This window comes from Neovison vison, chromosome 6 (assembly GCF_020171115.1).
Source record: "Neovison vison isolate M4711 chromosome 6, ASM_NN_V1, whole genome shotgun sequence".
Classification (NCBI taxonomy): Eukaryota; Metazoa; Chordata; class Mammalia; order Carnivora; family Mustelidae; genus Neogale; species Neogale vison.
In genome coordinates, this window is record NC_058096.1 from 77,162,302 (window position 1) to 77,189,029 (window position 26,728).

The 26,728-nt window shown below is 38.2% G+C and overlaps 3 protein-coding genes across 5 annotated transcripts in view; 1 reads left to right on the top strand and 2 right to left on the bottom strand.

Annotated features, from left to right (window-relative positions):
* MED12L (mediator complex subunit 12L) overlaps positions 1 to 26,728 on the top strand; it is a 317,830-nt gene that overhangs the window by 214,421 nt on the left and 76,681 nt on the right. The window lies entirely within an intron of this gene.
* Positions 8,141 to 11,284, bottom strand: P2RY13 (purinergic receptor P2Y13). The gene is made up of 2 exons (XM_044251607.1): positions 11,212 to 11,284; positions 8,141 to 10,756 (listed from the first exon to the last, which is right to left on the bottom strand). The coding sequence occupies exons 1-2, from the start codon at positions 11,278 to 11,280 to the stop codon at positions 9,740 to 9,742; spliced, it is 1,086 nt and encodes a 361-aa protein (XP_044107542.1). The 5' UTR covers positions 11,281 to 11,284; the 3' UTR covers positions 8,141 to 9,739.
* The window catches only part of P2RY12 (purinergic receptor P2Y12), a 42,158-nt gene continuing 32,411 nt past the window's right edge, over positions 16,982 to 26,728 (bottom strand). For both annotated transcript variants that reach the window (XM_044251618.1, XM_044251619.1), the window contains exons 2-3: positions 20,919 to 21,084; positions 16,982 to 18,991 (exon numbers count right to left, since the gene is read on the bottom strand). In XM_044251618.1, coding sequence (XP_044107553.1) covers positions 17,949 to 18,968 — 1,020 coding nt within the window. In that variant the 5' untranslated portion in view covers positions 18,969 to 18,991; positions 20,919 to 21,084 and the 3' untranslated portion in view covers positions 16,982 to 17,948. The remainder of the gene's footprint in view (positions 18,992 to 20,918; positions 21,085 to 26,728) is intronic.

The following is a 26,728-nucleotide window of genomic DNA, read 5'->3' on the forward strand; positions in this document are numbered from 1 at the left end:
CAAATACTTCACAAGCTTCTGTTGAAGGAATAAGGAATGTGGTGCCTCCCAGAGAAGGAAGACTTAAATGATCTGATTTACGTATCTTAAATTTTAATACCTTTTTTTTTTTTTTTTTTTTAACCTGGGTTGCCTTTGTCCTGTTAGGGCCAACTAACAATATTAATTTTTTATGGTAAAACAAAAATCCCTGTCCTGTGTAAGGACCAAGTTCTTCCTGTACAGTGAAGCACCTTGACACTTGTACCTATTGGTATTTTCGAAAGATCTCATGGAGGAGGGAAGGAGCTGCATTCTGCTTGTCCATGCAGTGTAGTAGGTATCTCGCTCTCTTCCTGGAGGTGGGCTGGGGTTGGAATAGTTTTTTCCCTTTCTGGGGAACGTAAATAGTCAGATTGTCGCACTTAAAAGCTTTGGCCAGTGATGCAAATTAAGTCTAGGAATGAAAAAGTTTGCATGAGGCAGCCTTTATGCATTTGTCTTGAAGCATATCATGCCAGTCTCAAGTTGGGACTTGTTCAAGCCGGTCTTACTTACCATTCAAAAAGGGAAGTAGTACACGTTTAGTCACGAAAAAAGTGTAATGCTTTGATGAAAAGATCAGCTGAAAAACAGCCCATAACTTTATTATTGTTCAAATCACTGAAAGGTTAACCTGCTTAAATTTTTTTTTTTTTTTTGGCTGGTTTTTATAGCAAGTCTCACATTTCATAAAAGCCACAGGAGACTTTATAACAATAATTATCTTGCTGCTTCATTGGAAGATCCTATTAAATGAGGGGAAGCTCTTTTAATAACAGTTTTAGCCATTACAAACCCCAAATTTATTTTGAGTACAAGACAATGTACTGGGATATGTGTTTGTAGTTCTCGACCACCACAATGTTTAATAAAATTTTTTTTTTCATTTTTTACTGAAGGTGACTTTTTTCTTCTAATGTTATTTTTTAAATATGTCAAGTCCACAGGCAAATTGAATTAATAGTGCAACTAAATTTCATCTCAGCTTACACACTATTAACATTTTTCACATACTCTATCCCACCCTCCCCACAGTAATTTGGGGGGACCTGTTTGAAGTTGCAGTCCTTGTGACAGATGCCTTGCCCTTAGCTTTTTCTGCTTGTGCTTTCTAAAAACAAGGATATTCTCTTACCTAATCACAATATTATTATCAGTCAAGATTAATGTTGAAGCAGTAACATTTTAAAATATTCTGTCTGCATTAAAATTTTGCAATTTCCCAATAACATCCTTTTAATTTTTTTGATGTGGCATTCAACCACTGGTTACACATGGCATTTGGTTTAGCTGTCATTTTAGGCTTTTAATGTTTAGAACAATCTCTCCTTTTTTACTTTTTTAAAAACGTCCCTTTGGCTTTTGAAAATTGGTTTGCTCTATATTTGGTAGGATCCATTCTGTAGGATATGGAGTAGGGGGTGCCTCAGAATGTTTCTAAGGCACTTTGGTTGTATTAGCCTGAAATTTATATTAGAGTTTGGGATTTTGAGGTCAAATGGGAATGTCCGTAATCTTGTTCAAAAAAGACCTGGTTCGTGGATCACGGATCACAAAGTCAGTAGATCCAAACTCTGATTCTTTGGGATTACTAGATAACTTACTCAAATTTTCTTGGTTTTATTGTTCTATAAAAGGAGGATTCTGATTTAATTACAGAATTTTAGATGAGAATTCCCATAACCTTACTGATTTTTCAGAATATAGTATTAGAAGAGACTGAAGCACTTAAGGAGAGAATGTGTTTCTAAGATCTTGGAATAAAAGTTTGGTATCATTATTGATGTCTTCCTAAAACCTTGAAAGAACCCTTTACCCTATTCCTACCCTCCTACCTTTTTAGTGTGAGACATTGGCAAATGCATTACCAAAGCTTGTCTTGGTCTTCTAGTCCTTTCTCTCTTGCATATGATTTTCCTTTGCATAGAGGGTTTGCTAATTTTTTTTGGGGGGGGGTAAAGGTTTTATTTATTTGAGAGAGAGAGAGTGAGCACAAGCCAGGGGGAAAGACAGAAGGAGAAGCAGATTCCCCACTGAGCGGGAAGCCCCACTGGGGGGCTCAATCCCAGGACTCTGGGATTAAGATTTGAGCTGAAGGCAGACACTTCACAGACTGAATCACCGGGGGCCCCCTGCACTAGTCTTTTGTAATACACTAACTCACTACAAAACAAAGACAAGCAGAGATCTCATAGCTCAAGTCCATCTGTCTTGAGTGCCCATGCCTATTGCATGGAGCCAGAACATGCACCAAGGACTGTAGTAAAATCTTCATCACATCTTACTGTCCAATCTCTCTGTATACAAAAGTCACTCTAATTGTGGCTCACATCCAGTGGCTGCGAATTTGTGCTGAGTATAATTACTACAAACCCTTTAATGTTCCCTTGCTGAGATTGGTATCTTTAGGTCCCTATGCTTGAATTACTGTGTTTAATCTGTCATTTGAAATGATTTGTATCTATTAGGTCTGCTTTAAATAAAGCACTTACCTTTTTCTGGTATGAGAACTTCATGTGTAATGGTTGATTAGAGGGAAGGGATGGTTTGGAGATTAAACTTGGAGATATGCCTGCATACGACTCCTGACCTCCTATTGATTCCCTGCCTTGTGCTGTGCTACTTACTCCATGTCTTCACTTGGGAAATTTTGCTTCAGGCATTGTCGGGCCATTACAAGAGCCTAGTAACTCTGGAGACAGACAGACTCCAACTTGGATTTCAGCCCCTCCAATTCATAGTTGCCCCCCCCTTTTGGAAAATCATTAATATAACTGGGTCTGGTCTTCTGGAAAATAAGCTTGGGGATAGTTACCTTATAATATTGTGAAGATCAAATGAGATAATATATGGGACAATTCCTTCAGTGCTTTAAAATAGGGTTGATACTTAGGGAACAGTAGCTTCTCTGTCTTCCCTTCCTTTCCGCCCCCCATCCCCCACCAAAGGCAAAGTGACCAAGGGAATGAGTGGGGGTGTCTGAACGTGAATTTGGACTCACTAAAAATTGAAAACTTTCCTCAACTTCGAAGCCAGAGTAAGTCCATATTATTTTAGTTGCCCTTAGAAATCTCTTGGTTTTCCTTCAGTGATGAACTGATGATTACTTGAAATGCTTTTTATGTTCTCTCTTGACAGCTTTCCCTTCTGAAAAGGAGGAAATTAGAATGGCTTTTTCTAGTCTATCTGACATGGTGGGGAAGTATAAACTTGAGAGCAGGATCTGTAGAGGGAAGAGAGAGTTGGTTTCGGCAGGCTCACCGCATTCAGGTTAATGCTTCATTTTCTTGTAGTTCAGGCATTTTTGATTGTAGGAAATTTCAGTTAAACAGAGTTAAATAGAGTAAAAAGGAAAAAAAAGTGTTGAGTGTTATGTCTATATGATAAAATTTAATGCACAGAGCCAATGTTCCTAAAAAGCTATAGTATTCAGAGAGACATTATTTACCAGATAGGTAAAATTGTTCTAGATGGACACCATCAAATACAGTCATGTACAGGCATCTGGTATTTAAGCTGTTTTTTAAAATAAAGGTAGACATTTTTTATTACCATGCCTTGAGATGTTACATTCATCAATTTGAGTTTTATTATAGAAGTGGCAAGAATTCACATGCTGAGTGAGATATGGAATTTTTTCTAAAAACGTTGCTCAATTGATTGAGCATCCATGTCTTGGTTTCAGCTCAGGTTATGATCTCATGGTCTTGGGGTCTTGGGAATGAGCCCTGCATCGAGCGTGCCCCCACCCCAAGTTGCTCACACACATGCTTTCTCTAAAATAAATAAAGAAATCTTTTTAAAAAATTAGTTTACCTACTACTGTAAGTCTTAAATTCAATTTCCTTTCTCTTCTCTATTCTTTTTTTCTCTTTTGTTACTTTCTTCTATGTTCTCAACTCCCATCCCTACCACTTGGTGTCTTTCTCCGTGCTGCCCCTGCTTTCCCTACGAATAATTTATGCTGGGGGGGCTGGTTGGACTAGGTATCAGAAGCCCAGGTAATATTAATGCCTGAAACGTTGGCATACCCATTTTTCTGGCTGAAGCTGGATTTTCGTGGTCACGCGTTAGACCTGCTGTGTGTTTGCACTTCTGCTCTGTTTGCTGTTTCACATGGAGCGCTTTCACTCTGCCCGGTGTAGAAAGGGACCACTCTGTCTGTTCTTAGAAACCCTTGGAAAAAGCTGAGGTAATGTACCAACAGTTGTTCTTTTCTCCTTGGAACTCTTGTAAACTGACTTGTCTTTTGTGGCAAGATGAGAGTTACTCATAGTCTCTCACTTCCTCTTACATATGGGGCTCTACCCCACCTTCTCAGTGTTACTACTAACCTCATATTTGTAGATTCATCATATTTGACCTTTCTAGAATGTTTGATTTTGTTGACTATTACTTCTTCCTTAGTTTCCAGTATACGAGATCTCCTGCTCCTCCTTTTAAGTCAGCCACCACCTTCCACCCGCTAAACTCCGCATTCTAGACATCTCTTCTGTCTGTTCTGTACAGGACACTTGCACGGCATGGACTCTGGGATGCTCAGCTCATTTCTTCTCTTGCTGTCTCAGAAAAAATGTTCCCCTAGCTATCTGATTTAGCACTGTCTTCAGAGCCCTGGATCCATATTTTGTCTCCACTGGCTAGATTTATTGACCCAGATTTCTGAGACTTTAATCATACCCAGAATCTGTTTCTTTGCCTTTATGGTCTAATATATCACTCAGTCTAATGGTCTTCAGAGCAATGAATCTCAATTGTAAGGGTAGGGTGGGGATTATGTGCCCTATTGAAAATACATTTTGCCCATTAATTACATACATTTTACATACAACCTCCTACTCTCCGGTGGTCTTGGACTCAAAACCTCTGTCTCTGAAAATGTCTGTAAGGTTCTATTTCAGTTTTCCTCCTTGGCTCTTGCCTGCATCTGTGGAAGACTTCTTTAATTGATCTCCAGTCCTCAGTGGCTCTTCCTTACTTGCCCTATTGGTGACAAATTGATTTTCCTAAAGCACAAGCAAAGAGCATGTAGTTCTTCAGAAACTTTCCATGGTTCATCGAGAAGTCTATACAGTCCAACACAAGACCTCTAGCGTACTGCTGCAGGCTCCCATGCTGCATTCCCAGGCTCATCTTCTACGTCCACTGCTGTAGCCCCCGGCCCCCATAGCCCTTTGTGCTCTGGCCATAGCACTTTCCCCACCCCTAGCTGAGCCTTCCTCTGCACTGCTTATGGCCTGGCAGCATTCCCTTTCGCATGCTCTGTCTCCTTCCTCAAGGTCCAGCTCTTGTTGTCATCTCCTGCAAGCCCTTCCTCATTGTCTCCATTTGGAGTGAGCTACCTTTTCCTTATTTAGTTGTTAATGGTGAGTGAATTATGTCTCTCATACTGCTTCCACAATTGGATCTGTTGTGGGATGTGTGCCTGACCACTGTGTGCTTCCAGGGAGGCAAAGGGCCCTGCACTGAAGGCATGACTGACTCAGTGAATCCGTGAACCTGCTCTTAGGAATTTTATGTCTCTCAAGACCTCTCGAGTGCTAGAGTACTCGTAGGGCTGAACTGCTCAAGCCCCTGAGGTTTTGGATCTCGTTTGTACTGAGACCTCCCCCTTCCTCTTCAGGAGCCACCTCCTTATCATCCTCACACCTGGGGTGTAATGTCAGGCCTTGAGGAACTTGTCCCAATGGTGTAGCAGAGCCATTGAGGTATTGGGTCCCAGGCCACCTGCCTGGATTTTAGCCCCAGCTCTGCCTCTGCTTGCTGTCAGGCCTGACCGTGGGCCATGTATCTTTTTGCTTTGTGTCTCAGTTTTCTTTTTATGTTGCCCTCCAACAGGAAGCCCTGTGGTATCTCTCTCATAGTGTTGAAGTGAGAAACAGAGAGGGTGATTGTCCTTGTAGAGCACACAGCATGGTGCCTGGCATATAACAAGCCCTCAGAAGGACTGCAGGTTGCATGCATTAAGGCCCAGGGAAGCTCTTGCTCACTTCTAGGTCAGAGCCAACTACCTGGCAGCACCTGGGCTAGTCAGAGCCCACACATGAACATATTGTTTCTGTGGTGTCAAGGAGTGTGGAGGTGGCTACGGAAGTTTTGAAAGGAGCCGGAAATATGGGAGACAGGATTTATGATTTCTCTTGAGAACATTAGAATATCTGAGGTCGTAAATATAGTGGTAATGAGGATGGGCTCTGAAGCCAGAGTCTGAATTACAGTCCTAGTTCTGCTTTGTCTATGCTGTGAGGTCCCCATGCAAGTTGCTTAGCTTCTCTGTTTCTCAGCTTCTTTGTCTCTGAGCACTTCCTGGGATTATTCACTGGGACAGTCTGTTGAAAGCTCTTGGTAGACTTGCCTCATACATAGTGAAGAGTAAGTGGTGTGTGCTGCGTTTGTTGTCACCCAGTCAGTTCTTCTCCTCTTGCTGATAGCCAGCAATCCTGGGCCCCCAAATCCCTCCGGTGTCAACTGTTGGCCCGGAGTAGTAGAAACCCCTGTAGGTTGGGCATGAACTTTTCAGGTAGCCAAGTCCTCGCCGCTGCCTGTCACCTTAAATCTGCCATGTTCTCTTAATAACAGTTTTGTCTGTCTCCTGCCAACAGATTCCACTCTTGTGCACTCATGTCCAAGAAGACTGCTGAGCTCTAAATCTCAAGGAACAGTATGCACAGTTCTCAGAATGAACCTCAAGGAGCAGTTAGCACAGTAGTTCTTAACGTGTGGCCCAGAACAGTAGCATCAGTCACCTCTGCAAATTTAGTGCAAGCTCAGGCCTCACCCCAGACCTCCTGAATCAGAAACTCTGGGGGTGGGCTTAGCAGTCTGTGTTCTGCTCCCCGTGGCACATTGCGAACTACCAATTTAACGCGTGTTCTATATTCATATTGCTTACATCCAGTAAAAACAATTATATTTAACATTTTACGAAAGCTCTTATTTGTGTTTGGAGCTCACAGATTATATTAAAGCTAACTATTGTCTCCCCCCCCTTTTGTTTTCTTGTTTCAGTCATTAACGGCTATGGTATAGCATCTCATTCTATAAGCATTGTAGAATTTAGTATTTGTGATCGCTAGTTTGGAAAGTTCTCTTCAAATGGTTGCTTTGCATTCTGTGAGCATGATTTTTAAGGTGGCTCTAATATACCCATCCCCTAAGTTCTTCATAGATTTTTTTCACTCTGCAAATCAGGTACTCAGCTTTTCACTATCATGTTACTATAATAGAATTAAATATTTGTATTTAGGGTGGGCATAATTTTAGAACTCTATCTTTCAATATCTTTTTAAAAATTTTATTTGTTGGAGAAAGGGAGAGAGAGAGAGCAAGCATGAGCAGGGGGAGGGGCAGAAGGAGAGGGAGAAGTGGACTTCCTACTGAGCAGGGAGGCTGATGGTAGGCTTGATCCCAGGACTGAGATCATGACCTGAGCCAAAGGTGGACGCTTAATGACTGAGCTACCGAGGTGCCCCTTGAAAGATCTTTATAAAAAAAATTCTGTATATTATCAAGATGCAGTTATTTATAATACACTATTAGAGTCTACATGTGATTGTTTAATGTAACTTTAATGTACTTAAAGGCAGTGTGGATTTAGTGGCATCTGTAGCAGTTACCACGATTCTTTTATTTCGGAGAATGAAGATAAGACATTAAGAGTATTTTCTAGAAGAGTTTTGGAGATTGTAATATGCTACAGTTACAGATTTTACTTAACAAAAACCAACAGCACGTCACTAAAGCATTTTAGTCTGTAGTTTTAAAACTGAAGTGTTGACAGACATTAGCCCCAAAGCTATACATTTCCTGTTTAGTAATCCTGCTTTCTTCATGTTCATTTACTAGCAAACCCAGGAACACTCCCAATTCCCAGGGCCCTAGGTACATGCTATAGGAAGGCAACTATAAAGAGCTTGCGTTTTCAATGAATTTATATCACCTTTTTGAAAATAACAGCATCACTGAGAATTGGCTTCCTCTTTGCTTTTCTAGAATGTGAAAATAAAACCACCTTGGATTATTTTATCAAATATTTATTGATTTCACAATGAGACACAATCTCTGCTCTCAAAAATATACATAGATTATTAAAAGAGTAGGTATGTGTGTGGGCAAGTAATTACAAAGCAGCGTGATAAGTACAATAATTGAGGTGTGACAACAGTCCGATGAGGGGATGATTGGGTTTGAGATGGTAGTGGGAGATTGACCAGATGAGATTTCATGGGCCAAGTGATGGCATCTTAGGGTTTCATGATTGGGTTAAAGGGAGATTTACCTGTGCAGTGAGTGGCCCAGGGACGAAAAGGAGCAAGGCATGTTTTGACAGTTACAAACATCCATAAGAGTGTAATGTTCCAGGGATGGAAGAGCAGTTAGGAGATAAGGCCAGAAAGGTCAGGAAGTTCCAGGGCCTTCAGGGCCTTGGAGGACGTGGGAAGAGGACTGGGTTTCAGCTATGGTGATCGTGTTGGAGCCAGAGGCACATTTACAGAGCATGACTATTCCTCTGTGCATTTTCTCTAGAGATATAAATCCGTGTCTACAATTCTAGATAAACACATTTTAGCTTTTTTGAAGCACACAGGAATTCAAGAAGAAATGTAGAGGTAAATAAGTACCAACAGGTGGCCATCTTTTGCTAAATTTCCCCAGTATGGATGCTAATGATTGTGGGTCAGCATTCCCTCCATAAATGTGCCCAGAATGGCACAAAAATGACATACTGTATTTCAAACAGTTGTAATTCATGGTCTGTGGGGAATATTGTGGGAGGTACCTAGAAAGCATGACATGGTTTCAGTCTTTAAAATACATTGTCTTTCTTAAAGAATCCTAGTCATCTTTCAGGGATGCAGTTAGGGATATCGCTAACTAGTGAAGGGAAATCTGCCCCGGGGGCCCAAACAGTGGGAGGAGGAGTAGTTTCCGCCAGAGGCGTGAGCATCTGGGTAGAGGTTGTGACCTAGGCAGGGTTTGTTCAGTAGCTGGTATATTCAACTGCCATTAGAGTATTTGCAGGCAGAGGGAGAATTCCAGAGAGTATCAGTCCTGTGTTCTTGCCCTTAAATTCTATACACTGAAGACATATGCAAAGCACTACAATATGATGTTTTATGTGGCTTAATAATCATCTGTGCCTCCTATGGAGTACTGAAATGTCAGTACTCTTGATACTGGAAGAGGCTCTTTATAAGGGGAAATTCCTTCATCCAGGCTTTCTCAGGGTGTTCTGACCCTGTTTCAGCTCCCCAGATGCTCCATATCCAGCATCCCTTTCAACTACTAGCTTCAGCTTTCATCCAAGGATTTTCAAGTTTGTTTGTTTGTTTTTAAATCAGCAAGTATCAGCAGCTGTAGGGCACAAAAGCAGTAGTGTTGTTTGACTTATGTATGTCAGAGAATGTGGGAAAGTGTTTTGGAAGGGTCTTTCTTAGTAATTTACATTTACCCATAATGTTTTCTAAAATGCAAGTGAATGCTTTCAAAAAGATGACCTCTAGCGGCCACTTTGCTTTCAGTTGTTTTCTCTGAATGATACTTCATTCTGCTCATCAATCGGTCTATGTGGAATTAAAATTTGTATAATCCTTTCTGTAAACCAGGGTAATAACATGTAAGAAAGCATTTATCCCATCTGTTTTTCTTTCACTGCTTAAATTTGATTCCCAAATCAATTATCTTTTGAAGTAAATAGAAAGTAGTCATGATAAAGTTATCAGTTTAGAGTTATATTATCTGTCTGAGTGGTTTCATTTTCTTGAGTTGATCCTGTGGTCTTTTTCCCTCTCATACACGGTAGGCGTTCTGTGAATTTTTTACACAGGAATATGTATATTAAGGGATCCATACAAATGTTAGTTGCTGCCAAAAAGAGAGTTGTTTCTTTAGCTATAAACAATTGATTTTGCAACCTGCAGTCAGTCTTGCTGTTGGTTTGACTGTGAGTGTATGGAACTCGGGCAAAATGAAATGGAGCAAAACACACAAAGAATACAGCCACGACAACAAATACTTTACCTTCCAGCTTTGTGTTGTGTTTGCGGTCCTTACTTCCGGACTTTCGATAAGAGTTGTATACTTTCTTTGCAATCACCACATAAAACAGAAGCATTAGGACAAAAACAGTCCAGAAAATGAACTGGCATACGTTGTTCACCCCTTGATGCCATTTCAGCCCCAGCGGGCCCTTCAAGGAGGCACACTTTTTCACGGATGACGGTGTTGCTTCCTTATTGCTCAAGATTATATTTGGCAGAGAGATGAGGAACAAAAGGAGCCAAATGAGGATCGAGACCAGTTTTGCAAAATCAGGTTTTTGGACGAAGAATTTTCCAAAAGGCCTGATGATCTTGAGAAATCTGTCAAAGGCTATAAAGCCTAGCAGTATGATCCCCACATACATGGTCTCATAAAAGATGACAGCAGAGAAACGACACACAAAGGCCCGGAGTTGCCAGGGTCCGAGGTGTGAGTCGGAGAGGATTTTGAATGGAAGCGTGAGCGTCATTATCAAGTCGGCCACCAGAGTATTTTTGAGGTAGACAACGAAGGTGGAGGAGCTGGGGATGTGAAGGAACACCCACAGGGCCAGAGTGTTCAGCAGGATGCCGAGGACGAACACGACCGTGTAGATGGCTGGGAACACCAACTGCGCTACCCGTGTGTCTCTGGGGCACGGCTCAGACCCATTGAAGCTCTTGATCGCTGTGGTGTTCATGGTTGCCAGTGTCCGCTATCACAGATAACCACACACACAAAGGGAAACAAGCATTTCATAATTTTCGGAGTGCTGTGTTTAAAAGCAGTCTTTTAAACATAGGTGTGTAGCATATTAACACCTTACATTTACTCATCGCATTCAGTAGAGGAGTTGAAAAGGCACATATTGTTTCTAGCTAGGGTTTTTTAAACACGTACTACATTTTTGGGACCTGCAATAGTACCATTACTTTTACATCCTTATGAAATCCAAATAACAGGTTCTACCTCCTTTGTAAGTGCTCCTTTTAACATGCAGTAAAACAAAACCCATTTAAGAAGGCATAATTCATGTCAGATAGCTGCATATTATATATTTCTATATAATCTATAGTTTCTTGAATGTCTACCTTAAAGCGTTCCCTCCCCGCCCCGAACATTTTCTTTCTCTTATAAGCAAGCCCACTCAAAATAAAAGTTGAAATTTACCTTGTTTGGGAGAATCCTGAGCTGTTTCTTCTGATTGAGGCAGTGTTTGGTTTGGCCCATGGAGAGCATGTGAGGCAAGTGTTGTTCTGCTTTCTTATACCGGGTTTCCTTCCTCATTTTCACGTGTGTAATGTGATCAATTAGAATGTCTTCATATTCAAAGCTTTGCAGATTTTCTAATAAGCCTCTTTTATATGAAACTTAGGTGCTGTTAATCTACTGTGAATTGAATAACTTTATATTTTCTTATCTAGTACCTTTTGGCAATTTATCTTTTCTATCTACACAGTCAGTGGAATTTTTGAGTGCCTCTTGTATTTAATAATAGGTGGGAGAAAAATAAGTTTGTCCCAAACTACAGCCATGGAGGAGAGAGCAAGTGCTGATTCTAAAATCAGAATCATCATCTGCACTCTTGTAGACTGCTTTGTCCAGGAATCTGTGTTCAGTAGGATAACCTCTTATTTTTACATTTATCTCAGTCTTTTGGTCTTTTATCTCAGAGAGATAGACATATTTTCCAAAAGTTAAGGGCTGTTAGACACAGATTTGGGGGGTTAGAATCCAAGATCCAGCAATTTTTGGGTGCTAGATTATAGACAAATGATTTAAGAGCTTTCTGCCTCAGTTTCCTCATCTATATACTGGATGTAATGAGAGTATATACCTCATGGTGTTAATGAGAAGACAAAGTGAGTGTCAGTTGTCTAGAATTGTGGCAGGTATGTAGGAAACACTAAGAAACATTCACCCCTTCCTGCAGTGGTGAGTGAACTGCACATTTCAGTAGAGATAATTTCACTCATTAGAAACCATTTTTGGAAATTCCTCTATATCTAATGCTGTATGTGAACTGCTAAAGACTCAGGAATTTCATCAGTCAGCCTTGGGCCAAAGTCTATAAAATGTATCGTTTAAATCTCTTCCAAGTTTGAAAGGGTGTAATTGCTGCTTTATGTAGAGACACTTGTTGTCCATGAATCGAAATGTTTCCCTGCCAGGTAGATAAAGGGAAGGGGAAAATTAAGGGACCTTATGAGGGGAATGTGGAATTCTCCATGGAGTTTCACATCATAGTTTTTACTGCACGTTTCATGACAGGGTTGGACCAGACTGGGGTTGTGTTGGTGGAGAATTTTGGGATCGCCTGGTTCGGGATTCTGAGAAGAAAAATTTCATGTTCCACTGGATGTTTAAAACATGAGGCAATAGGATGCCTGATAATTTTGTGGGAACTACCAAATGTGGCACAGTTTAAAAAATGTATGTTTGACTCAAATAAATTGTTTCTTGGAAATACAGATTCTGGATTTCATTATTGTGATGGGACATAATTTAAACATGCATCTTCTTGCTTGCTTCAGTGGAGGAGAAATTTTTACTTTCTAAGTAGAAGTATTTGATCTACATAATTAAGTAAAAATTTCCCTAAATCTCCAAAACCATTATCTAGATGGAGGTTTGGAATAGTTTCAGTTTAAATAAGGAAATGCTGTACAAGAAAATTTCATAATATGAAAACTGGAAATCACATTTTGGTCAACTTTCAAAATGTCCAAGTGTGGGAAACTTTCAAAAGAGGAACGGACTTAACGGTGCCCATTTCTGAAGTTAAGGAATATGTTCTTTCAAATGGGGCAAGTTTCAAAATGTTTGACCATACTAAATATCCAATAGACCACACATTGCTATATGTCCATGTGCTTAACATGCCCAGCAGAGAAGTTAGGAGCACTGTCTCAGGAGTTGGAATGCCTGGGTTCAATTTCTTATTGCAGCTCTTATTTTCTTGTGACCTTGGGCAAATTATTTATGTTTTCTGTGAAATAGTTGCCTTCTCCTTATAATGAAAATAAATAATAGTATTTACTTTGTTGGGTTGTTCAGGAAATGAAATGAGTGAAAATTCACCAAGTGCACAGACTAATGTATGTCATGTAGAAGATGTTAGTATGTATCTTGTTGAATAAAGTTAAAAGTGGGATACCATGTATACGTTTGGGGAAAGATCACAAATGACGGGTGGGGAAAAATCAAAGATGAAATGAAAGGTCCCCAAAATTAGAAATTTGCCAAATGGGAAGAAACCAAATTTTAAGTCCTATATGTAGTCAAAACCAATAAAATTTGTATAGCTAGTAGTTATACTGCTCTAAATGATAATATGTTCTTATTTACTTTTCAACAAAAATCCTCAGGTATTGGTCCCATTTTGAGGCAAACAGTTAAGCAGTTTGAACATACGATGCATTCAAGCCAACTTCGGACCCACGCAGTCTGATTCAGAGGTCATGCTCAGAGGCCGCCTCACACTCCCAACTGTCAGAAACCACCGTGTGAACTGGAATTGTTTACTAGATTCTAGACTTTCTGGGCTTTGTATTACTTATTGATGAGTGAAGAGTAACATTCAATTTAAAGTTTAATGAATTTGTGAAACTTTTTCCCTTATGGTGAATTACATGGTTGAAAATATAAAATGGTTCCAAGTGGTGTGATCTGGATAGAATTAAAGAAGATACATTGAGAGCTCATAGAAATTAGAAGCCTGCCAAATGGCAATAAATTATTTTTGTCATTTGTAGTCTCTTTTGGGATTTTCCTTTGGATCAGAGTTAATAGTCTAAAGATTCCTGTTGATGTGGTTAACTCGTACCATCTAAATAATATCTGAAAAGATGAGGCAGTATTTGTTTTGATTTGGAATGAAAGTCATAGTGGGAACTTTTACAAAAAGAGCCTTTTACTTCCCATCAGATCATAGCATGGTACTTTCTCAGATGACATAAAATTGTTTAAGAAATTCCACACGGGATTAACTGAAAGTGGAAATAATAATAAGCTAAAACAAGTTATGTAGTTTAACATTAACTGTAGAAGTGTCTATAAGTAAAATCAGTATTAGAAAATCTCTACAGATAAGTAGAAACAATGAAGTCATAGTATTACCTTAAACATATTAATACCTGTTTTCTTTTATTAAAAAAGATAAGCAAGTTTGAGGAATTCAAATATAAGCATATGTATAGTAGAAACTGACAGTTAATCTCCCCTTGCATATGTATACCTGTGTGTGCAAATATATATATTTACCTTTATTGACATACCAGATCTTTATTTTCTTTTCATGTTAGTCCGTGAAGATTTACCTGTTTTTTTTTTTTTTTTTTAAATTATACTATAGAAAGTTACCATAGTTTGGTTAAGCCATTACCGATTGACATTTCATGTTTTTTCTTTTTTCCAAATTTTTCTCTCTTAAAAACAATACTGTAGATCACATGTATGTCCATATATTTTTGTGTAGTTGTTTCAACGTATTTGTAGAAAATTTCCTGGAAGTGAGATTGCTGGACAAAAGCTGTGCAGCAAAATGTTGAATGGTACTTTCGGATAGATTTCCAGAAAGATTGTACCAATTTACAGTCTCACTGAGTGGGATTTTTCCTTTCAACACTGTTGTAAAAATCTCTTAAAACAATTCTAAACTTATAGGTGGAAAGAAAAAACCATGCAATTTAAATGTAAATATACTTGGTTATTAGTGAGAGTATATATTTTTTTGTATTTTTAATGTCCATTTGTATTTCTCTTGGAATTTGATTTTTTATGTCCTTTTCCCATTTAAAAAAATCAGGCTGTTTCTCTTTATTTACTGACTTCTATGTGCATTTCTACATATTTAGTTCCAACTGGCATCACTGTAATCTCACTTTGGGCATTTCCAGTCAACAGTGATCACCCAGATCCGGCACCAGAATCTATAGTTTTTAGGTTTTTTTTTTTTTTTTTTAATTTTTATTTTTTATTTTAGTTCTTTTCAGCGTAACAGTATTTATTCTTTTTGCACCACACCCAGTGCTCCATGCAATCCATGCCCTTTCTAATACCCACCGCCTGGTTCCCCAATCTCCCACCCCCCGGTTCTTAGTTTGTTTTTAATGTAAAGCTGCTGAAACACTTAGATGCCTGAATAGTGGCTTCTTCTTGTGATTGTTCTCTCCCTGTTTTTAGAGTTCTGGTGTCCAGGGTTTGTCAATCGTCTTTTCTAAAGAAACACCGAGTAAATATTTTGATTTTATGGCCATGCAGTCTTCACCACAACCCAGCTTCTCAATCCTGTTGTTGGAGCTGGTAACCAACCACGGATAAAACCTGAGTGCGGTGGCTGTTTCTAATACACCTTACTGTGGCCCCTGACACTGGAATTTCATATAACTTTAATACAGCATGAAATTTTAATTGTAGTATTTTCTCTGTTGATATTTGAAAATGTAAAAACCATTCTTAGGTCGGTGATCCAAAAAGGGAGAGTGGACTGGGTTTGGCTTGCAGGCTATACTTTGCCACACCTGGTTTAGACTGTTTCTGTAAAAACCACTGTGATATCAAACTGCCCCTAACCAGCATCCTTCGGACTTGTTAGCTTCCAAGGCTATTAACAAGGCTACATTTTGTTTGTCTCATCTGAATTTTTCAACTTCTGGATCTGAGTCTACAAAATTTGGCTTCTTTTTTTTTTTTTTAAAGTTATTATGAAATCTGGGATTTGTTATGTATATTAAAATTCTTAAACCTGGAAATAGTGACTGACCTATTCTGTGTGTCCTGCGTACTCTGTAAATACTGATCCCTCGGTCCATCTTGAGTAGATTCAGTTTGATTTTTGATATAGGAGTGTATGCTGTGTCATGTCATTGAATAAGGAATTCCCAAAAGAGTGTGATTTAGAGTTTAATGTAAATTTTTTCATTTTATGTATAAAAACTTAGGTAATTCTGAACACTTTATAGTTCTTTTTTAATACTGTAATACCATTGGCATTTCTGTTTTTCTGTTTTTTTCTTTCTGTTAGGGAAATTGTCCTCTCAGTGAGTTAATTTCATACAAAGGGAAAGATTATTTGGGAAAGTCTTTGCCCACTCTGCAGTCTCTCAGCAGTTCATGTGGTCATGGCACCGTGGTGTCAGTTTTAACCCACTCTGAACCCCCGACTCAGATGAGTTGAGGGGTGGATTTGCCCTTCATTTTTCTTGTATGCAAAGTAAGAAGATAGATGAGTTGGCCTCTGGTTTTCTTCTATTTTAACTATTCTGCTGTTCTTACAGAATCTGCACACTTAACATGTGATGTTAAAGTGAATTGTGTTAGTCTCCGTGGCTAGAATGTAGACTAGCACTATGTAGAACATGCCTCATTTTTGACGCATTTCTTTTTGTGCTTCACCTCTAACACGCAGTGCTTGCCTGTAGAAGTGCCGGGGAAGTAAATGGAACCACTTGAGAATAGATCTCATTTAGAAAGTTGAGCGAGTTCAACTTTGCACTGATATTTAGCTCAGCAGAATTTGTGGAGGATTTAGATAAAAATTGATAAATACTTAAGTTCAGTGGACTTCCATATACTGCAACTCACCCTCTGTTTTTCCCCCCTCTCATCATATTTTGATACTGGTATCCATGCCTTATATTTGAGAATCACCTCTGGGGATCATAAATAATTGAAATAAATAATACCAGCTTCCAAGTCTGTTATATATTTTGTTTGTACTAAAAATAGTGACTACGGCTTGTGTAGAATCATATTTCATTATCATTAACTTATGAACTAATTGGTGTGTTATGGTACTTTCACTAGAGACTTTGAACAGTGATGTGTCATAAAAGTTTCTGCAGTTATCCTTTATTACAAGGGTTTGATATTTGATACAGGAGTGTATAAGAGGTGAGCTGTGTTATCTAATGTTTTTGAGCAAAGAAATTCCAACAAATTGTGATTTAGAGTTTAATATACTTTTTTTTTTTGATATTTCACACGAGTGACAAACCAGTAATTAGAAACATTTTATCCACTTTTCCGCTAATAGTTATGCTTTGCAACCGCATATTCACATTTGTTTTTCTCACTGAAGCAATATTCACTAACCCAAATAGCAGGTAGTTTCTGAAATCTAGTTAATAAAGGTAAGTGGCAATGATGGTATTTTACCATTAATAAAATTGGTTTCTCTAGGATTAAGGAAATACTCAAAGAGTTTTTCGGTATTACAAGGTCATAGATATAACTTTTAAATAAATAGCAAAATAAATTTTGCTATTTCTGCTCTTTTTATTGGACAAGTATTTTAAAACCTATCTTTTTAATGAAAATTTAAAAAGTTCAGTCCAGTTACCATTTCAATTAGTTTAAATTTCTTAGGCTTTTGCTAATAGTTAGAAGTTAGTAGTTTTTATAGTCTTTGTTAAGTGTCCCACTTAAAATATTATAATGAGTATCACAATAGATCAGCATTTGGTCAGGGAGTAGAGTGTATGCACATCTCAGTATAATTTTCAGTCGGAAGTTTTTAAATCAGCTTTATCATTTTTCCTTAGTTGATTATAACTTGATAATTACACTGTGTTCAATAATGTATTAAAAAAATTACAACAGATATCCTATGGTCACCCACATTGCTAACACTTTACAAATCATGACTTCCATGTAGTTTGGCTTTTAACCACGATGATTAGATACAGTTCATTTTGCTAAACATCTACATGTTAGGTTTCTTTTTCTACATTTTAAGACAGCTTTTACTACTGGATAAGTAAATGAAAATGACTTCCGTTGTTTTCTACTACTTGTTTAGAGAGTCATTGTTACTAACTCAGCTTACTATTAGTCGGTATTTTTACACAGTGCTTTCCTTTTGGATGTTCCAAACGCTAATAGGTTGGAATATTACCTCAGGTGTTTTACATTGGAGTCTCTTCACTTGGGTCACCACCGTCCTGTTCTTTTTTCCTATTTTGTTGGGATGGGGACGTTGCAGAATTGCGGCACTTCAGCATGCTCATTAAGGAATTTTTGAAGGACTTGCAGAGGAAAAAGTAGATGAATGGATCCAGGCATGCATTTAAGGAAGTCAACCAAAGTGTGCTTTCTTTAACATAAAACAGAGTATTCTCAGCGGAGCAGTCAAAGACATCCCGGGTTTGGCTCAGGGTGTAAGGAATGCGAGCAAAATGGAAAGGAACAAAACAAATAAAAAATACAGCAATGATAATGAAAACTTTGATGTTTACCTTTTTCTTGGGGACTTTGCCTACGCCCCTTGTTCTCACATATGACCTGTATAGTTCTTTTGTAATGAGTGTATAACATACAATGACAATTAAAAAATTAATCCAGAAAATGACTTGACAGATGTAATTGACTATTTCATGCCAGACCAGACCAAACTCTGATTTGAGGAAAGAGCATTTCTTCACATTTTTGTCTTTCGGCCTCCTGTTGGTCAGAATCATGTTGGGCAAAGAGAGTAAGAACATGAATGCCCAAATTATGACAGAGAGAATTTTAGCCCCCAAGAGATTGCTGGGGTTGGACATCTTAAATGGCCTGGTGGTTTTCTGGTAGCGATCAATAGTTATCAGTCCAAGGAATGAAATACTGATGTACATTGTGAAATAAAATATGACAGAAGTCACTTGGCACACAAAGGTTCTCAGTGGTCCTGTTCCCAGTTTGGCATCACTGAGAATTTTGAATGGAAAAGTCAGAATCATGAGAAGATCAGAAATGACTGTGTTCTTAAGAAAAATGATAAAGTTAGATTTATTGCGGATTTGAAAGAAAATCCTCATAGCCAGACTGTTTGTGATGAGTCCAACAAAAAACAGGACAGTGTAAAGGAGCGGAAAGAGGACCTGTGTGATCTTGTAATCTCTGGCGCATAAACTGCCATTTGCAGCCACAGAGGTGAGGTTGTCCATGGCTCGTGTTTCTTCTTCACTACCTAGGGGAGGAGAGTAGGGATGGTTATTTTCAATCCCAGACTGTCGATTTTGGTCTTCTCTCTGTGTAACTTTTTTAAAAAAGTATTTTGTTTATTTATTTGGGGGAGAGTGAGCGAGAGAGCGCACACAAGCATAACAACAGGAGGGGGGTGCAGAGGGAGAGGGAGAAGGAGAAGCAGGTTTACCGCTGAGCAGGAAGCCCAAACTGGGGGTCCATGTGGGCTCAATCCCAGGATCCTGGGATTATGACCTGAGCCGAAGGCAGAAGCTTAACTGACTGAGCCACCCAGGTGCCCTCTGGACAGCTTTTTCTAAAAACGGAGCTTTCCGTTTTTAGAAACGAAAATTATTGTGACAGTAAGAATACAGAAAATTGAATCTCGGAATACTTAATTGTGGCAAATACCAAATAAAATGGTCTGAAGTACATTATGTGAAGGTAGAGATACTTTGTATTTCTCAATTGTGAAATGTTTGTCTCTTAAAGGACATTTTTGTTAGGCACATGCAGACAGTGTATAGAAATGGGAAGGGAAACATGGACTGTGCTTTGTTCCTTTACAGCTTCATTTCCATGCCATTTAGCTTTTTTAATTTCTATTCACAGTCACTTTTTCTGTATTCTCATTATTCCTGGGCTTCATTTACTCTGATAACCATCAAAGGGTTCCAAGGAGAAATGACGGATAATTGGCTCTTAGAATTTAAAAGTAGAAAGGGGCAAGAAATTTGTATAAAATCACTTGAAGGGAATTTATTGTTAAATATTAAATCAGATATAAAACTTTGTAATTGGAAGATATTTCTGCCTGTATATTGCTCAGTCACCCATTCAGAAATCAGCCTCAGACTAATTTTTTAGTTCCAAATATTTTAACCCACATATATCTTATTTCTGACTTTGCATAATGTATTTGAAATTTTTGCATACATTCTCTTGAATATCCTTTATTTAAAAAAAAAAAAAAAACAAAAACAGCACACAAAAAGAAACGGTCATCAAATACTGTTCTTCAAAACAGCCAGGACATACTTTCCAGTCTATAGAGTATATAATGATGGCTAAAATAAAGTATTAAAGCACGTCCTTGTCTGGTTCCCTAGGTTATTATACCACAACAGGGGGCTATAAAAGAAAACTAACACTTGACTTGAATACATTATCGGGCGTCTAATTAACGTTTTTATTTCATCAAAGGCAAATGGAATTGATTCTATATCAATGTTATTCCAAAGTATAAGACATGGTGTTGTTCAAAGCATACATATCCAAATTAAAACAAAACAAAAAAAGATTCCATGTGAAAAACTTAAGTATAACAAATAGAGAAAATACTAAATTCCCACAAATGTAGTATTTCACTGTCTAATTATTGAATAAAAGATTCATGGCATGAAAAAAAGATTCGTGTCACAATTAGGGCTTAATTTTTGACACCTCCTTCCCAGTTTAACATCAAAATACTAAACAATATTCAGTATTAAATTGAGGTAAGATGGTAGATTTTAAGCTTCCTTGCTACTGCTATTTAATTCGTGCATTCTCTGATCGTTTCGAAAATTATCTGTTGGAAATGCTCATTTTGCATAGAATGTCACCTTATTTAATGAGTAGTCTTGATAACAGGATATCACCTCCATTTATCTATATATAAGTCTCACTTTCTACTCGAGGTAAAATAAGACCATTTGTGTTTTATTTCCATGCTGTGTGTGTGTCTGTGTGTTTGTATTTAATGAAGAAGTTAGTGGTTGTCTCTAACAGCATCAATACAGCTTGTATTTGAAATTTTATTCCAAATAACTACCTGAATCAATATCGATTATTGTTGAAGTTTTCCCATTTTAAGAAAACTTGACAAACATGTACACACCTATCATCTTGTAAATACATACATTTGTCCAATACTTTATATATAAAATTACCTGGTTACTCTGTTGGTTCAGGAGGATTTAAATGTATCCATTAAGTGGCATTTAGTACATCCTGCAGAATGGCATCTGGTATTTTCCTTTTAGTGTCTTCCTTTAGTTGTTATTACTCTTTATGATCAAGTATCTGCTGAGCTTTCATCAGTAAATCTTGAGTGTTCTAGAGAGAAATGAAGAGAGGAAGAGAGGACTTCACAGTCAGAAATTACCTTCCAACACCCTGGACTCAAAGCTGTGCAGACACAGTGTTTCCGTCTGGCCCCTTTTAGGACTTCTGCTTTTATTTCCCTGGGAAATGTGGGGTAGGGTGGGTAAGAATTCATCTTTTAAGAAGCAGTTTTAAAATCTTGCTGCTTTTTGCTGAAACCTGCCATAGAGTTTGATGCTTTATGAGTTCTTTTGATTATTTTCCATGCACATGATAGATCCATGTTGAGATCAAGCTTTTTGAAGTCGGCTTCCTGGAGAAGGTTGCAGGCTTGCTTTCTCAGATAATTATTTATGTGAAAACATACTGTGCTCAAGCTGGGTGATATATTGCCTTTTAACAAGTAATTACATTAACTCAAAATGTGTGCTTGTTATAGATGTTAAGTGTCTTGTTCCTTGTTTTTTTCCTGGTTAATAATGTCATTATTTTAAATCTGTGTTTGATCAAGTCTTTGTACGTGAAACAGTTTCCTCTCATTATAAATTTTAAGATTCCAAAATTACATTAAAAAGGCAAAACAGTAATATCCTTTGGCAGACTTATTATATAAAGTGTCTTTTTTGCTTTTCTTAAATAGAATTTAAATATAAACAATTTTTGTAACCTTGCTTTTTGTTTGGAGGGGGAATATATCATTAAATTAAGAGATCTCTGTTTCACTAATACCTTTATATAAATACTATTTTTTGCTCACACACAGACACATACAGTATTTCAAACTATAATGTTCTATTTCCCAGTAGATCCCCTTGAGTAGGTGCCTTTGCTATGAACACATGTTTTGGTTACTTGTTTTTTCTGAATTTTGAGTGTGTCCATCGCTGCATGTTAAATCATCTTTGATCCCCATTTTTAAAGTGCAGAACTTTAGCTCAGCATCACCTAAAAGTTGTGACAAATATACATTTTTGGGCACAAACCTAACTCCGGTGGACCAGAAACTCTGGGTAGGTTGCAGCCTCTACCCAAGTAGGCTGCTCAACTGAGTGAGCCACCGGGTGCCCTGGAAAAGTGGGTACTCTTCCATTATTTTTGTTTTGAAATTTATTGAAGTTAACCCATTTTCATACTTATTTGGAGACATATTAGACTCCACAAGTAAGGAGTCTTGGGTTTGGGGTATTTAGCAAAAGAGAATGCTATGTTGATCCAATTATTTGTCCTCCCTGGCTTGATTGTTTTGCTTTTGAAAGTGGAGAACTTGTGTGTGTGTTTTATATATAGTCAACCTTCTGACACTCATTGCATTGTGCTCCTAGGATGCATTGAGCCTGTTGGATAAAGCTGTCATTTCAGCCATACCATGGGCTATAAGCTATTGTAGAACAAACATTTCCTACATAAATCTAATGAAAGGAATCTCCTATTTTCTGGATTTAAAGAAGTTACTTCATTTCAGGTAGAGTAATGAATGAGAAGACGACGCTCATTTCTTGTTCCCTCGACCTGACCTCCCCATGCATGTCACTCCCTTTTGACACACCTGCCCGAGGCTTATCACTCATGTAATATCTACTTGAAGTTAATTTATTCTAAAGAGAATAAAGTGGCATTTTGGAAAACTCAGCTAAAAGAAATAATTTGAAGGCCTCTTTTAACAGGTTTTTTTTCCACTTTAATAGATTAACGTACAATTTTATTGTAAATAGCTCCATGGTTTTTAAAAAGTATTTTTTTTTCAAAGATCTGTTTTTTTTTTTTTTTAAGAGAGAGAACCTGGGAGAGGGAGGAATGAGTTTTAAGCAGACTCTGTGTTGAGTGTGGAGCCAGACATGGGGCTCCATCTCATGACCTTGAGAATACAACCTGAACTGAAATCCAAGAATTCAGTGCTTAACGGAATGCACCTCCCAGGGACGTCTTAAAATGTGTTTTTTTTTTATTACTTTTCCAGGAGTTGGGGTAGGGTGCTCTGTGCAATTTATATCGTGATGTATGTATGCTAAGTTTGCATTGAATATTGAAACATAGGCAATTACAGAGTGTTGGGGAAGTATGAAATGCTGTAATTTGTTTTATTAGAAGGACTATTGCATTTACTTCACCTATTTTTTCTTAGTGTTTGGAAGAAAAGGAAGCACATCTAGAGTGGGATTCTTTTTTTATCTCTTTTTTAAAAGAACATTAATTTATTAATTTTAATAATACAATTATTCTACAATTATTGGGGCACTATAGAAATACCAGGAAGTACTAAAGAAGTAAAAGGAGAATATGCATCTCTGATCATCTCACCTCTATTATCACATCTTAGGAACACACAAATGTTTTGGCAACATTTCTAATCACTTATGATTTGATGATGACTTAGAGGAGATTTCATTTCATTCATTTAACTCCAGTTCTTCTTTCTTAAGGGTATTTGGTTCAAGAGATTTATTTTAATTTCTGTAGTCCTACAAGCCTTCTAGAGCTTTTGGACACATACCCTCTTAGTTTCTTGAGCACTTAAGTCTTTGTAAATATCAGATATTATCTGGAGAAAAAGAGAAATTGATCCTGAGCTTGAGATTTTCAGGAATTAGTTTATAGGTTAGATGACCTGTCCAACTTAAGCACAACAGTTGGCTGGCATAAGAGGGGGTTGCTAGACTTCTCTACTCTCCAGTTGACTTTCTTTTCCTAACCAACAAGTGTGTCCTTCAGGGTATAAATAAAGTAATTCTTTGGTACCAATCTCTAGTCATTGATATTCCTTATAGCTATGCAACTTGAGAGTTTTTAATACCTAGTTGAAAGAGCAGAACTCGATACCTTTTGATATATTTGGTCCATTTTCCAAGTTTGACTTTGTTCTCGTATAGTATGAATTGCTATTTGAAGACATATTTTTGACAAGTACAAAAAGTTGATATGAATTAATCTTGTAGACTAATGAAAAAACATTGCTTTTAAACTATCTCTGCATTTCCTCTTTGAAGACCTCTAACAGCTTTCACGATTTACCTAAAAGATATTAATTATCAGATACAAATCTGGTCTTGAGGCCCCATGCAAAGGCTGATGGGTAGTTCTTTAACAGCTAAAGGCCATGTTGCTCTTGCTTTTTAATTTCATTCCTTCACTCTCAACTCTTCACTTTCCTTCTGGCTCAACAACGTGAGCAAATCAGACCTAATGAACTGATACAAGATTCTTCCAGTTCCTAATCTTTTAATCTCCAAATTTCCCTGTAGTATTTTCACCAGCCTCCCCCAACCCATTTAGGTAGAAAGTTGTCCCTGTCTTTCCTTCCACATCCCCACCCCCATCTTGATGTCCTTCACAGAGACTCAATTATTTGAAACATATCTTTGGCACAGGAGTTTGCCTTTGGTTGTCCTAATGTAGTTCTCCTCCCTTAATTTTCTTTCTTTTTTTTTTTTTCCCCCTCCCTTAATTTTCAAGCTTCATGCCCAACTACCAGTAAGTCCCTCACCTTTACCATTTCATCATCTACTCTTACTACAGCCCTGCTTCCGGTTTTCTGCTCCACTACTCTAGAGAAACTTCTCCTTTGAGGTTCGTAAGTAGTTTTTTAAAAATATGTAAGTCAGAGAGGCAACATCTATTGTGATTTCTTATTGCATTTGATGCTATCGATGGCCCCTGTTGTTAATGTCTCCTTTCTGACTTGTGTCCTTCACTCGTCCATTCATCCTATTAATTATAGAGACTGTGTGTGTATCATTCAATGGCTTGTTTATCTCCTTTATATCTCCTCTCTGTTTGTTCGCCCCTCCCTCCCAAGGAGAACATATTGCTCTTCTTCCTAACAGCATATATTTAGTACCTAATTAGTGGCATCTAAGAAGAGTATAACTGTGAATATGACAGACCTGTGGGTTCTCCCTCACAAAACTGTCTAGCAGGGACAACAGACATTAAACAAATAGCTCAAAAATGAGCAAGTGCTCCCCTCCCCTCCCTACTGCTCCTGTGCTGTGGGCTTTCACCAACTGAGGTGACAGTGAGGGACCTGATGGTGTAATTGTGTACAGCACTTACATGTATGAGGGGCAGCCTGTTGAAAGTATTTTAGGTGGCAGGAGGAGCAACAGCAAAGGAAGGAAGAACCCTTGCATCTTGAGGAAATGTTGAGTAATGCAGTACAGTGTGAATCCGAGGTGCATGAAAGTGAGAAGTGGAACTGTAGAAATCTGAATGGACAGCAGGGGGTTCTGTCTAATATGCTGCAAAACATTTTACATGCTTCATGTATTCTCATTCTCATCTATTCTTCTCAGTTATTCTTTAAAAAAAAATAAGTCTCAAAAGGAAGCTGGTATTAGCCTGTTTTCTCAGGGCTCATTAGGACAGAAAGACTCAAAGGACCATGTGAGTCAGCAGATGGCACAACCTGAATTCAGTCACAGCGCTCTCTTATCCTGAGCTTGGGCTGTTACTGGTATGGGGGAGCCATAGTATCTATGCATTTGTGATGAGCTCTGCAAATACTTTAATGATCCTGAATCTGTGTTCCTTGAGGACAGGGAACATTCATCCTTGTATTGTCTCAGGATTCCTAGCATCTTGTCTTCACACAGGTAGATACTCTAAAAGCAGATGTTCAGTAACTTTGACCCCTTTCTATCACTTGTGACACAGAAGTTTACATTAAAACTGTTGATAGGTACCTTAACTGAAAATAATTGCCAGGACACATGACAGGCACTGCCTGAGGTTTGTTTTTGTTTTAGATCTTATTTATTTATCTAGGGGCATGGAGAGAGGGAAAACTCTAGCGGGAGGAAGGGCAGAGGCGTAGGGCAAGAGGAAGCAGGCACCCCACTGAGCAGGGAGCCAGATATGGGGCCAGATCCATGGACCCTGAGATCATGACTTGAGCTGAAGGCAGATACTCAACGAACTGAGCCACCTAGGCGCCCCCTGCCTGAGTTTTGTACAGTTTTCTCAGTGTCCTCCTGTTCCCTTCCAGGGTTCCTATGTATACATCCCACCAGACAGAAAAGAAATATATCAATAATGCTCTGTAATGGCAACAAAAACTGGAGATTAATAATCAGCTCAGATCATTCAGGTGTGCAGCAAAATGTAGGGATCATTGCCTGTGCCGATATTCAGAATGCAAAGAATACAAGATAACAACAACTTCTAGAAGAGACCTGCTCCTAGCTTTTTTTTCTTTTTTTAAAGAGGCAAACTTAAGCACCTGAAACATTACTAAATATTTAGCAAAATGGATCACAAATGGGTATACAAATGTATATTTCTGGGAGAGTTTAATAAAAAGGAATCCATGCAAAGAAAAGTGATGACCTGAGTGCAAGTGTGTGCGAAAGACCGAGTGATGGGAAGTGACAGAAGCTGAGAGAGAAAACAGGCTCTTATTTCAAGAGGGCAGAAACAAAATGCAGCTTTGCACAGAGGGCAAAGTTTGGGCAGAGTCTTTGGTTTGTTTTTTAAAGAAGTCAAATTAAGCATTGGAATTCTCCAAGTCTCAAGGCTTTTCTTTTCTTTTTTGCAGCCACGAAGAACACAGTGCAGTTAGTCTTCCATGGGAGAGTCTTTGCTCATGCAAGCTCCTCAGAATTAGATACTGTTAGGAAGTGCCTGACACAGGCAAGCATGTACAAAAAGCTAAGAAAAGGCG